At 40.6% G+C, this 12,218-nt stretch overlaps 7 protein-coding genes across 7 annotated transcripts; 2 read left to right on the top strand and 5 right to left on the bottom strand.

The window, feature by feature from the left end:
* Positions 1–6: 6 nt before the first annotated feature.
* Positions 7–730, bottom strand: VTP21DRAFT_6792 (uncharacterized protein; the record flags this gene model as incomplete). Its single annotated transcript, XM_069397461.1, has 4 exons — positions 7–267; positions 323–461; positions 520–606; positions 675–730. 4 exons carry the CDS (start codon positions 728–730, stop codon positions 7–9), a joined length of 543 nt encoding a protein of 180 aa, XP_069246608.1.
* Positions 731–1,704: 974 nt separating this feature from the next.
* Positions 1,705–2,985, top strand: VTP21DRAFT_6791 (uncharacterized protein; the record flags this gene model as incomplete). Its single annotated transcript, XM_069397460.1, has 3 exons — positions 1,705–1,929; positions 2,007–2,043; positions 2,102–2,985. 3 exons carry the CDS (start codon positions 1,705–1,707, stop codon positions 2,983–2,985), a joined length of 1,146 nt encoding a protein of 381 aa, XP_069246607.1.
* Positions 2,986–3,185: 200 nt separating this feature from the next.
* On the top strand, positions 3,186–5,281 carry VTP21DRAFT_6790 (uncharacterized protein; the record flags this gene model as incomplete). The annotated part of the gene is made up of 6 exons (XM_069397459.1): positions 3,186–3,354; positions 3,418–3,630; positions 3,691–3,819; positions 3,884–3,986; positions 4,050–4,446; positions 4,514–5,281. The coding sequence occupies 6 exons, from the start codon at positions 3,186–3,188 to the stop codon at positions 5,279–5,281; spliced, it is 1,779 nt and encodes a 592-aa protein (XP_069246606.1).
* A 471-nt stretch (positions 5,282–5,752) lies between these two features.
* Positions 5,753–6,344, bottom strand: VTP21DRAFT_6789 (uncharacterized protein; the record flags this gene model as incomplete). Its single annotated transcript, XM_069397457.1, has 2 exons — positions 5,753–6,269; positions 6,331–6,344. The coding sequence occupies 2 exons, from the start codon at positions 6,342–6,344 to the stop codon at positions 5,753–5,755; spliced, it is 531 nt and encodes a 176-aa protein (XP_069246605.1).
* A 345-nt stretch (positions 6,345–6,689) lies between these two features.
* VTP21DRAFT_6788 (uncharacterized protein) lies at positions 6,690–7,495 on the bottom strand (the record flags this gene model as incomplete). Its single annotated transcript, XM_069397456.1, has 4 exons — positions 6,690–7,143; positions 7,204–7,241; positions 7,302–7,363; positions 7,417–7,495. 4 exons carry the CDS (start codon positions 7,493–7,495, stop codon positions 6,690–6,692), a joined length of 633 nt encoding a protein of 210 aa, XP_069246604.1.
* Positions 7,496–8,236: 741 nt separating this feature from the next.
* Positions 8,237–9,113, bottom strand: VTP21DRAFT_6787 (uncharacterized protein; the record flags this gene model as incomplete). Its single annotated transcript, XM_069397455.1, has 3 exons — positions 8,237–8,392; positions 8,455–8,604; positions 8,667–9,113. 3 exons carry the CDS (start codon positions 9,111–9,113, stop codon positions 8,237–8,239), a joined length of 753 nt encoding a protein of 250 aa, XP_069246603.1.
* Positions 9,114–9,797: 684 nt separating this feature from the next.
* Positions 9,798–10,726, bottom strand: VTP21DRAFT_6786 (uncharacterized protein; the record flags this gene model as incomplete). The annotated part of the gene is made up of 2 exons (XM_069397454.1): positions 9,798–10,000; positions 10,078–10,726. The coding sequence occupies 2 exons, from the start codon at positions 10,724–10,726 to the stop codon at positions 9,798–9,800; spliced, it is 852 nt and encodes a 283-aa protein (XP_069246602.1).
* Between the last annotated feature and the right edge of the window lie 1,492 nt (positions 10,727–12,218).

Below are 12,218 nucleotides of genomic sequence, written 5' to 3'. Positions count from 1 at the left end.
TGAAAATTAAAACAATGTATCCTCATCACGCAGATACTCCCCAATATCAGCCTGATGGAATGCAATAATGGCAGTGGGCTCTAGTCTTCGAATTTCGGCGGTTGAGCGGGCGGTAACGCCGAACCCAAGCGGAATGTCGGCCATAGAATAGATAATAACACCTTGATGCTCAGGAGTATCTTCTGTGATGCGACCGAGATGAGCTTTGACAACATGATTCCCATAGAGGTAGGGCATTTCTCCGTTTGGTTTGATCCATACTTTGTACTAAATCAGGAAGAGTTAGTTTTGAAATGTATCCCACTTGTACTTTTATAACTACCTTCGCATATTGTGCGATATAATCCAGGCAGGTAATATGAAGTCTAAATTTTCCGGTTTTCGTGAATTTACCGAAGCATGTACCTAGAGAAGCAAGATGATCTCTTGATACGCTGGTTGCTTTTCTCATGACGGCCTCACTATGCACACACAAAGGTGACAAATGAGCTGATTAAAAGGGGGTATGATTTAGTATACCTGACATAATAAATCCTATCACGATGCAGTCTGAAGCAATACGGTTCATCTGGCCGATCAATCAGATGGGTAATGTTGCGGCCAATACTGAATAGAGATCCAAATAATCGGTGAAAACAATGAAATTAATATCATCGACATCATAAATAACTTACTATTTGGCCAGTTTTTCGAAAAAAACTTTGGTTTCTTCCTCTGTTAGCGGTCTCATGATGATATAAAGGTCTTCAATTGAAAATGAAGAGCTCAAAATGCTTTGTTTACAGTGTTTCGACCAGTAGATAATTAAATTGTTTCCAATTTCCTAATTCCAAGTCACAGCATTTTGAAATGTCTAATAGCTATACGATATCATCTTCTTTTTCCAACACATGTTTCAAACTATTGAGAAAAGAAAAATGATAAACTTCAATATATATAGTCTAAGAGTTAGTTTGAAGCAATTGATTCTATTACCATAAATATATATGATTTTGTCTTTGAGACACTCAACCCTTCACTATACCAACTAATTAAAAACGCATAATCCCGATATCAGGTCGGTTGTGGCGTAGAAAAAAAATATATATCATATAATTATCCAGTTGTATTGTATTTACACAGCTAGGGCAGCTAATGTATATCCATAAAGGGTTGATTACCTGTCACATTAAATAAAACAATGATGATAGGATTTTGTTTTATACCTTCAATTAGAAATATTTTGGAAAATATTCGAATGATTAATTATGTTGATCAATCGTTTTGATTAATAAGCATATAGTTGACAAGTGCTAAATGAAATGGAAAGAGACCAGTTTTCAGTTAAACGCTTTTAACAGAGAAGATTTTAATTGATAGCTGGGCCAGCTCTCCATTTTAGAAAGCAGCAGCAAATAATGGTTAAAGTCGTCTCAAAAAAAGCCTGGTTAATGTCAACTTATTTTCTATAGAACTTCTCTAATAATAAAAAAATTTTATGTTAAATGAAAATCTTTGGCGTTCTTATAATGATTAGCACCGTTTGCACGCTAAAAAGGTGAGTTAAAGGTATTTTGAATTGGTTGAACAAGTTAACATTTATGAGGAATTGCACAATTAATGCATTCTAAGCCCACATCACATGGTTAATAATTGTAAAATTTAACTTCCGCGTTTTGCCACGGATAACGCTTCAGCTTTGTTCTCTTCTAAATCACCAAAAATATGGTCAAACTTCTAGCCAGCTTGAGTGCGCTCTTTCTCTTCTCTAATGTAGTCGCGCTTCCATGGGGCCTCACCATTCAGAGGCCGTTCCAGTTGGGCGCGAAAGATTTTGGATTGCGGTTGATTTCCACTAGTGAGGATTCGCCTCCTGTCTGGATGACAGAGCTCCAAATACAATTCTTAAGAATTCGCGGAAAAAAGTTCATGGATGTGACAGATTCCCAAGTATGATTGTGCCCTATTCATGAGTCGATTTTTCTTGAGATTTTATACAATTATTTCTCTCCTATAATCTATATTAGGATTTTAATCCTCAGCTCTTCAGCATCGAACGCCCAGGTAGATAAATGGTTCGTTCGTATATTTTGTATATATTATTAACAACTTTATCTACTAGTTATTCCAAAGGAAGCATCGCATAAGGACGAGGTTAAAAGTCTCATCAATAATCTTGCAATCGATGGCATGAAACTGGCCCTTACTAAATTCTCCTCGTTCCATAACCGGTATTATAAATCCAAGTATGGGGCACAATCTGCTGCCTGGCTTTACAGCCAAGTCAAAGAGATTGCTGAAGCGGGTCCTACGAACGTCACTGTTGCGAAATTTGAACACGAATGGGATCAGTTTTCGATTATTGCTCAGTTCCCAGGGACTTCTCATAACGCCTCGGAAGAAATTGTGATTGTGGGGGCACATCAGGACTCTGTGAATATGTGGTTCCCAAGCCAGGGCCGTGCTCCAGGAGCAGATGATGATGGCAGTGGAACGGTAACGACTTTGGAAGCATTTCGAGTTTTAGTTGAAGCCGGCTTCGCTCCAGAGCGTACCGTAGAATTCCATTGGTACTCTGCAGAGGAGGCAGGTCTTCTTGGCTCACAAGCAGTTTCACGGGCATATCGTAAATCCAGCAAGAGAGTCGCAGGGATGCTGCAGAATGACATGACAGGATGGGTTGGCAAACAGGAGTCGTTTGGAGTTGTAAATGACTACACTGACAAGGAATTGACAAGTCTAATCAAACGTCTAATTGAGGCATACGCAGCAATTCCCTGGCGCGACACGACGTGCGGATACGCATGTAGCGATCATGGATCATGGGCTAAGGTTGGATATGCAAGTGCATTCGCCTTCGAGTCGAAATTTGAGGACTCGGATCCATATATCCATAGCACCAGCGATACTATGGATCGTTTGAGTTTCAACCATATGAAGGAGTTTGCCAAATTATCTGTGGCATTTGCGGTTGAAATGGGTTACTCTCAGGAAAAGGTGGAGTAATCTGTATATTTATTTGTGTTTGAACATATCTCATATTTAAAGTTGAATTTGATCTGGATTTCATCATTCTTTATCAATAAAATATGTGACCGTGTTTCTGTGTAAACAAATCAGTGGGTCCATACTTTTATTATCTCCTGTTCGTATAGCACTCCTTATTCTTGTATATTCCATATAATTTTCCCACTTCCATCCTGAATATGGTCGCCCTGAAACGACAATATACCGCCGATCAATCTGAATCTTTCTTACGTAAAACCTCTTCTTTGTTAAAACACAGTAAGTTCAAGAAGGCTCGCCCGCAACCACAGCCAAGCCTTAACACTGATTCGCCGAAGCAAGTAAAAGACAGTGGTGCTAAGAACATTGGTATGGAATCAACATTCAGATTTTATTCCATGAAAGTTGTTGACGAGGGAGTTTTTATGGTAGTAGAATGGGAGGAAGATGAAGATGGATTTAGATGGACAAAGAAATCACTTTTCTCAAAACACCGCCTCTGCTCACGCTGGGAAAAGCAACTTCCTATCGGAACTGGCCTTCATAATCTTGGAAACACATGCTTCCTTAATTCTGTATTACAATGTCTGACTTATACCCCTCCATTTGCCAATTTTTTGTTATTCCATGAGCATCGGAAAACTTGTAGGAGACATTTAATATTTTTCCCGATTCCTCTTTTTTGAGAAATTCACTTTGTTCTAGGTTCGATTATGAGGAAGGGTGATTTTTGCATGCTCTGTACTATGCAACATCATGTCACTAGCTGCTTTTCGCGAGGAAATGGAGGAACACGGGCTATGGCGCCTGATGGAGTCGTTTCCCGCCTAAAACGTTAGCAGATTGTCAGGATCTCTCTTATGTTTTCGTCTTCCTAATCCCCCCTTTTCGTAAATAGACATTGCTAAACACATGCGTAGGGGCCGCCAGGAAGATGCTCATGAATTCATGCGATATGTTGTGGATGCTATCCAGCGTAGCTGCCTACTACCATTTAAGAGGTTTGGAAGATATTTTTAATTTTCTTGGAGCTTCGACACTTACTCGATGGTTCCTGTAAGCAGTACCCTTGAACCCCGCCTTAAAGAGACTACGCTGATTCATCAAATATTTGGAGGCTATCTCCGGAGTCAAGTTGAATGCCTTCGTTGCCGCCACAAATCCAACACGTTTGAACCGATGCTTGATATCAGCCTTGACGTGCATTCTACACTCATGGGTGCATTCCAGACCTTTACTCGGCCAGACCGCCTCACAAAGGCAAATCAATATCAATGCGAAAAATGCAAGGTTCGCGTTGATGCGCTAAAGCGTATGTCGATACATCGAGCCCCGATGGCTCTGACGGTGCAGTTGAAAAGATTTGCATTTGACCCACGATTTGGATATCCTGGTAAGGTGGGAAAGCAGGTTGTCTATGATGAAGAAATTGATATATCACCCTACATGAGCGAGAAGATGGTAATTCTGGATGCATATTTGATGCTTGTTTAATTTCAAGCTGACCTATATTTCAATAATTGCTTAGTCGGCAGGCTCTCTCCGTTACAAGCTATACGCTGTATTAGTTCATCAAGGATCTTCATGTCGCTTAGGCCATTACTATTGCTACGTCAAAAGTCCCAGTGGCAAATGGTACGAGATGGATGATGAATCTGTTCAGCAGGTCAGCCTCAAAACGGTTCTCTCACAGCAGGCATACATCCTCTTTTATTTACGAGAGGATGAGGCGCACACAGCACTGCAGGGAGATGCGCAAAAAAATGAAGTCGCGAAAGTGAATAGAAAGCCTTCATCGGGTTCAGCTGAGAGCAAGGTGCTGGTCAACATGGCTGCAAGTCCAAATAATGGACCCAACCATATTCATGACACCGCTTCATCGAGCTCGATGAATGGTGGGACGCCAACAAAGAATAGCTCCCTAATAAGTGCGAATAAGCAAGTATCATCGCCAATTCACGACACAAAAGCGACCCGCCTTGTTGGATCCGATAAACAGAGCGAGGAATCAAAGAGGGTTGGGAATGGGGAGGATAAGAAGCGGCTCAAGCTCGAAAACAAGGAGGCTACGACTGAATTCTCTGAAAAGATGGTGAGCACATGTCCTACTTGGATTGTGGAGTGCAAATCGGATAACTCGCCATCGCGAAATGAGGGGGACAGCCCCGTCGCAAAGAAACGGAAATTAGAGCGGGCTCAATTTTTGTTGTCTATGCGGCGGAAACAGTTGCAAAAGCAAAGGTTAGATTGGGATATCGGCACGAAGAATAGCATGACCTCAAGTCTAAAGATATAGAATCATACTGTTTGAGCTGTTGATATTCATGTTATGGCCATATTGTTGTTGGTTGCCTCCCTTTTTTAATCCTTTCCACTTACTCTATCGAGGAATATAATAAATTTCTTTTTGTAAAATAATTCGTAAAAATATATTATTTTAGTCAACTTCATAAGTACATACAAAAAAAACATATTGTATAATGATAAAAAGATATAAGGATGTTCTTAAGAAAGAGCAGAAAAACGACAAATAATAGGGCAAGCGCAAAGCGAAAGAGAGGGGAAATCTATATACAGCAGACGGTCAGCAAAAAAAAAGCTGAGCGTATTTTTAGCATGGGCGGAAATAAGCCTAAAACATGCACCAAAAAAAAAATCTCTATAGGAGAACGAGACGAGATGTTATGAGCTTGGGTATACCAAGAGAAAGGGAGGAAATAATAACGGTGGTTTTGGAGTCGACTCTAAAGAAAATAAACTGTCTTGTTTACACCGCCAGTCCTTGTCTCTCGCCCGTCAGGCTAACCAGAACTCTTTCGAAGGCATCACGACCCTTAGCTGCATTATCACTGAACCGCTTTACGCAGAAATCTTCTATGTATTCCTTCACCCTGCTAAATGCGTTCGATGCATTGATTTCAGCCTCCTGAGTGAAGACGGTTTGGTCGCCTTCACCTTTATAGGTAATACGCTCCTCAACGGTCATCACATTTTGCCAAGAAAGATTACGACTTTTCATTGACAGTGTTTTGTTGCGAGGATCTAGGATGGAGATTTCGTGGCAATATTGAACAGTAACGTCCTGACCAAGGATCCGACGGATAAAGGCCGGTGCATTCTGCTCAATCGTAAGCAGACGCTCCGTTACCATGATGCCTGTCTCTGGGTCAACTCTTCGGTCAAGAACATCGACTGAGACCACATGGGGGCAATCTTCGTTGGGGTATTTGCGCCAATTAGCGGCGCTAACTTGCTGCCATGAGTAGTTGAACTTGTGAGTTGTCCTAGAGAACCACAGTTTAATTCAACTGAAAATGAAATGCAACCAAGAATGGGATAGCTTACGTGAAAAGTCTCATTAGATTCGGTGGTATATGTCGAGGAGGCGGCTATATAGATTTTAGTTCTATAGGGTTACGTACAAAAAGAAGAGCAGGGAGAAAGGGGTGGAAATCGAAGAAGATGGTTCTGAATATTTTGTTTTCATTTGTCTTCTCGGCGGAATTCGGATGAAATTTTTACATCATTTGTATCAGCTCTGATTTAAGAACTAATTTAAAACGATTTCTCTAACTCCCCCTCTGATTCGTGAACAACATTTTAAGTCACTCTTGCTCTTTGGATATGTGTGAAAATGGATATTCTTATAGAACATGAGGAAATAAGATACAGGTAGCGATGAAAAAGGCAATGGAAATATTGAATTAAGCACCTTTATATTTATACTTGGCTCTCTCTAGCTCGATGATCCCACTGTCCCCTTCACGCATTGTTTTTATTGCTACTAAATTCAGCGCAACCACTATAGAGGGGATCATCCAGAAGCCTAACTCGATCCCGTCTGCTACTGCAAAAGTCAACATGACAGGCAACACTGCCAAGCCCAGAGCGGCAAGGACAGCTGCATTAGCTCGAGACTTGGCACCAGTAGCTAATCGGCCAGCACGCTCCTCCTCTTGAACACGAGTGGCAGATAGAGATAGACGTTCACTAGCAGACCGGCCTTCCTCCCAGAGAGCAACAGTAAGTAGAACTTGGGAGAGAATTGAGAGAAGAGCGGAAGAGATAGGGAACCAGTTACGAGTTTCCATGGGCGGGGATATAGGAAGAGGCAATACAGGATTGGAAAATAGAGCAGAACGAATCAAGAGAAGATGCCTATGAATTACATTAGCGTATTTGCACTAATATTCAAAACAAATAGGATGAAAAAGTTACCATCCTGCGATGCAAAATGATATGATGCTGAGGGCAGACTACAAAACTAATGGTCAGAGATGGGGGTTTAAATGCAGCATTAATGCATGATTCCTTACTCTAAAGAACCGATTCGATTTCTCGTTTTGTTGCCGTAGCTCTTCAATTAATCGATCTTGCTCTGGAAACAACTGATTAATTTCATACAAAGAAGAAACCTGAAAGAAAAGGTACCTTGATCGTCAATAAATTCTGCCTGCTCCTCTATCGGTTTTTCGTCATTATAGGCTATGCGTTTATAAGGTCGGTCCATATTTTAAGTTTGAAAGAGTCATTGATGAATCTGATTTCATAATGTAAGGGGCGCAGTTTTCTTAACTGTTAATTCTGACCATAATTTGAAACGCTTATTAAAATCCGACTCAAAACTACACGATACCATTTCAATTAAAGTGCTTTTTTTTTTCCACCCCATAATGCCCTCCGCTGCACTCTATTCCAAAAATTCCCAAAAGCTATTTGATCCAATTTCATTAAGCTCAACAGTAGAGCTGTGATGTTAAATTAAGCATTCAGGCATATTGTTTAATATGAACGGGATTTTTCACACCTAAATACTTTTGTAAGAAAAGAGGGAGGAAAAAAAAATCGAGAATGGAGGTTACAGTAAGCTATAGCGTGGTCTGAGGAGCATGAAATATTAACAAACCAATGATGTATACGGGTTAAGAAAATGGAGGGGTCAAGGGGAGGAGGAAAGTCCCAAAAAAGTCCAGCGGAGAACAAGAGCAGCATAAGCATCTGAAGAGTAAAGGGGCTTAAAAGGTTTGTTTTTGGAGCAAACCCAACATTTTTTGGAAAATAAAATAAACGAATAAAAATATCGAGGTGCTTAGAATTAGTACATATGAATACAAGGTAAACAAAGATCATAGAGAAAGCCATATAATGTATGAAAAAAGCAAAAAGTAATTCAGATAGGGGAATAACATTGAAAATGCTGTTCTATGTCCTGGGGTCTAATATAGCAGGTTCAAATAAGGTCAATCTCCAACTAGAGTAAAGCATCATTAGTGCCAGTGTATGCATTGAGAAAGTATCCGGGACTTACAAATAAATAAGCACACTGTATGGGATCGCGAATGTGGAGCCCCAGCTTATTATAAACTCGGTTTTCCTCTTGTATAATCTTGCTGAGCTTTTTCATGGCCTAAACGTCCTCTAACTATTAGCCATCCAATCTGAGCTCGTGAAAATGGGTAGACGATTTACCTTTTGATAATGCGATGGGATTACTAGAGTCCAGAGGTAAATAGTTAAACAGCCCAAGAGATTGTCACAGCTGTTGTAAATCAAACTCTCAGCATGTTTCAACTGGGCATTTATTCTGTGGATCGTATTTTCGAACATTTCTCTATTTACCTGAAGCAACCATTAAATTAATGAGAGAAACCATATTTGGCCTTTGCCTAGTCAATACTCACTTTGCACTCCAGTTCTTTTGGTAGATCAGTTAAAAAGCGCGTCTGCTCGCCCAGCGAATAGTCACGCCCGATCCGCACCACTTTATCCTTCATCTCCTCTGGATCCGGGAGATAATCTTCCTTTTCCTTCTTCGAAGCGGTGTCCAAATCTTCCTTCTCTATCTCTTTTTCCTTTCCTTTGACTTCGGCTTCTGCACTCTCGGATTTTAAAAGGGTGCTTAGTTCCATCTCGAATCCTTTCCTCACGTCTCTAACGTCATCATTGGTCCAAAGTGGTAGTCCTGTGGTTTCTACACTGTCCGCATCGGAAAAAAGCCCGTGTATTCCCATTATGCTCTCGGGATTATGGGAAGGAATAGGAACCCGGTGAACGAGAGGGCGCCTCTTTTGTTTAGCGGTGGGCATAGGATTAGTATCCGACAAATTGCCGGATAGTGGGATGGTCATGGCATAAGCAATTTTTATATTTTTTTTTTGTATTAAAAGTGGACAAAATTTAGAAGGGCGAACAATTGGATCCTTAAGAAAATTGTGACTGGTATTCGAAACTACGAATTGGGAATGAAATTTCGAGTGCCTTCACAGGTGCGAAGCATTCGTATATTGGGGAACGCCTAGAGATTCATGCAATGGGGCTGTTTTCAGACATAAAAGCTTGGTGTTTAGACATACAGCCCCTCATCCTTCTGCTTACCAATCTTGTTCCCCGATTTAACTCAGAAAAGAGGTTTCCACTATAATTCTTAAAAGCCAATTTGTATACACCATGATCCCCCACGTTGATATGAAGGACTTGCATAATATATATTACAGTAAACAAGTTAGAAAGTCGCTGATTGGAAAAAGTCCAAGTGTTAGGATTGCAAAGTGAAGCAAATTGCAATTTTCGATACATGTGATTGATGGATTGATTATGAAAGATGGCCAAACCCTAATTTATATTTCCTTTCGTTGCTAGTCTTGAATTAGAGAGTTGTATGGAGGCGAAAAATAGAGTGACGGCGATAGAATTGCAATTTCATTGCAAGCTTTACTGTTACATCCCATTTTGTTTGGCAAATAATACGAAGCCTCTGTTATGTCTTCTAAAATTTTAATATACACGGTTCTCCACACATCAACTTGGTAACACTAGAGATCAAACTCTAGCCATTTGCCAATTTCTTTCCACGATGTAACTTTGTAGAGTACAGGTGATATATGAAACCCTGGATTGGCCCCTAACAGTGCATCGAGAGGAGGGGGAGGAGATCTTAAGAGCTCTATCTTGAGCCTGCGGATCTGGGTGAGTAGGGAGGTGCTGTCACCAAAAACAAAACCTACATCGGCATCCACTGTTGTATTCAAAAGCAAGATACCATTATCTGTAAGGGGATGCGCTGACTATTTGATATCGAGTATATCAGTTTACCTAAACACCCCAAATCCGTAACCGAGTCACCAACGTATATGATCGGTTTCTTCTCCTTTTCCCTAATTTTTCGCATTTCTTTACGCTTATCTGCGCCAGTAACACATCGCCTTATTACCATACCTGTTGTCGTGTTTCCTTGCATCTCTAAGTCATTGCTTATTATTCTGTCTTTTGGGACAGAGCCACGTGTTGCACCCTGAATCCAATCTCTAGACCAATTTACCGAAATTATGTAAGTAAGCGAGGTCAAAGACGGATGGGAAAGCACGTCTAGGACATGAGGTTGTAAAGGAAGCGACATAGCCTCGTTATAAAGAGAGCTTGGCGTAAGTGAGCGAAATATTTTTGCAGCCTCGATTCGAGAAAGTGATCGATGTTCCACTTCGTGAGTAAAATCCAATACTGCGTCCAGATCATCTGACTGTGGAGGCACGTTTTTCTCCAAATCCTCTACATAATCTTTAACAATTTTCCACCAAGGAACGAGATCGTTTTGGTGTTGTGACACGAGAGATGTAGTAGGGGGGGTGAGAGAAAATTCTTCCCCACGAGATTTGTAAGCATACTGTGCCAAGATGGAAATGGTATCTTCTTGGGTGATGGTGCGGTCAAAATCGGTGATGAGAAGAGGCATTGAACGCGTCATTTTATGGTAATTATATCTAATAATACGGGGTAACATCAAAAAGGAATTTGGGCATAAGTATAATCTCGGAATATTGCAAATTTTCATGAAATATATAAGTAGGGAAAATTGTGCCACAGTGTTTTAACAATATTTCTTTGGATGCTCAATTCTCCTGGATGGATGGAATATTATACAAGCGCCTTTATTATCAAACACTGGAGGATCTACACTATATGCTGTTCCACCCGCTATCCCGGTTATATATGCGTTTTCTAAGAAACCACGGGTATTAATATTGATGCTCGGGAAAAATGACCTTCATGATAAAATTGAAGAGATCGTTATTTCACAAAAATATTTCAATACTTCGTGTATCCTTCTCTAGCTTTATAAACAGCTCGGAGTCTCCTCAACATACTCTCGTATAAGTTATCAATATAAGCCTTATCTATATTCTCCCACGTATATTTGATTCGTTCCCAGAGCTCTTCCCTATCCTTTTGCCGAGTAGAATAATCTCGAAGCCTCCTCTTCAAGAGGCTCCACGCGTTCTCTATGGGATTTAAATCTGGTAACTGAGCAGGCCATTCTAATACTCTTATATTGCGATCTCGCAGCCATGCTTGAGTTGACTTGGCGATATGAGGGGGGCATTGTCATGTTGGAAAATGATCTTATCTTTGTCTATCCCGTACCGTTCGAGTGTTCCAAGAAAACCTTCATCTAAAATGTTCTGATATGTCCTGGCATTTATTTCACCTTCTACACGAAGTAGAAGCCCCACTCCTTGCGAGGTGAAGCAGCCCCATATCATGATTGCCTCTTTTCCCTGCTTCGTGGTTGGAATAATATTGCACTCTCGCAGAGGTTGCCCCTTCTTTACGTATGTGTATTCCTTCCCAGTGGTCTGTAAAAAGGGCACTATGGTTTCATCCAAGAATATTATGGTTTATATGGTCTTAAAATCCCACCCAACAAGTTGAGCTGCGAATTTGAATCGAGCTTTAAAATGGCGCGGGAGCAGCAAAGGCTTCCTAGGCTTTGGTCGAGGCTTCACTTCGTGCCTTCTAAGCATCATTTTTACAGTTTTGTTTGTTACGCTCTTCTTCAGCTCTTCTTCAGCTCTTCTTTGATAACTTACTGCAAGTCGACAAGCTTAGAACACTCTCCGGTTGACGCCTTAGAAATGTATTTCTCATTTGATTCACTTAGACTACGTGGACGACCATATTTTGGCTTCATAGAAGGATATTTCGGGATGCTCCATTCTTTGATTATCCTTCTAGCAGTTTCACGGCTTATTCCCACTAGTGCTCCAATCTTACGTGTGGATACTCACTTGCTTGAAAGTTCAAGCACACGTTCTCGAATCTTTTTACGAGTTGGCCTCATAGATGTCAGATATTGTTAAAAAATAAAAGTATCACCGTTGTAAATAAAAAATATTTAGATGGAATGGTGGAGAGGATATAAAAAATATTTGGGTATCTTTGGCACACATCGGCATTTA

Source organism: Calcarisporiella thermophila (genome assembly GCF_041956535.1).
Source record: "Calcarisporiella thermophila strain CBS 279.70 unplaced genomic scaffold VTP21scaffold_29, whole genome shotgun sequence".
In the NCBI taxonomy this organism is placed as follows: Eukaryota; Fungi; Calcarisporiellomycota; class Calcarisporiellomycetes; order Calcarisporiellales; family Calcarisporiellaceae; genus Calcarisporiella; species Calcarisporiella thermophila.
Note: the sequence above shows the minus strand (reverse complement) of the source record. Positions and strands in the feature narration are given on the sequence as shown.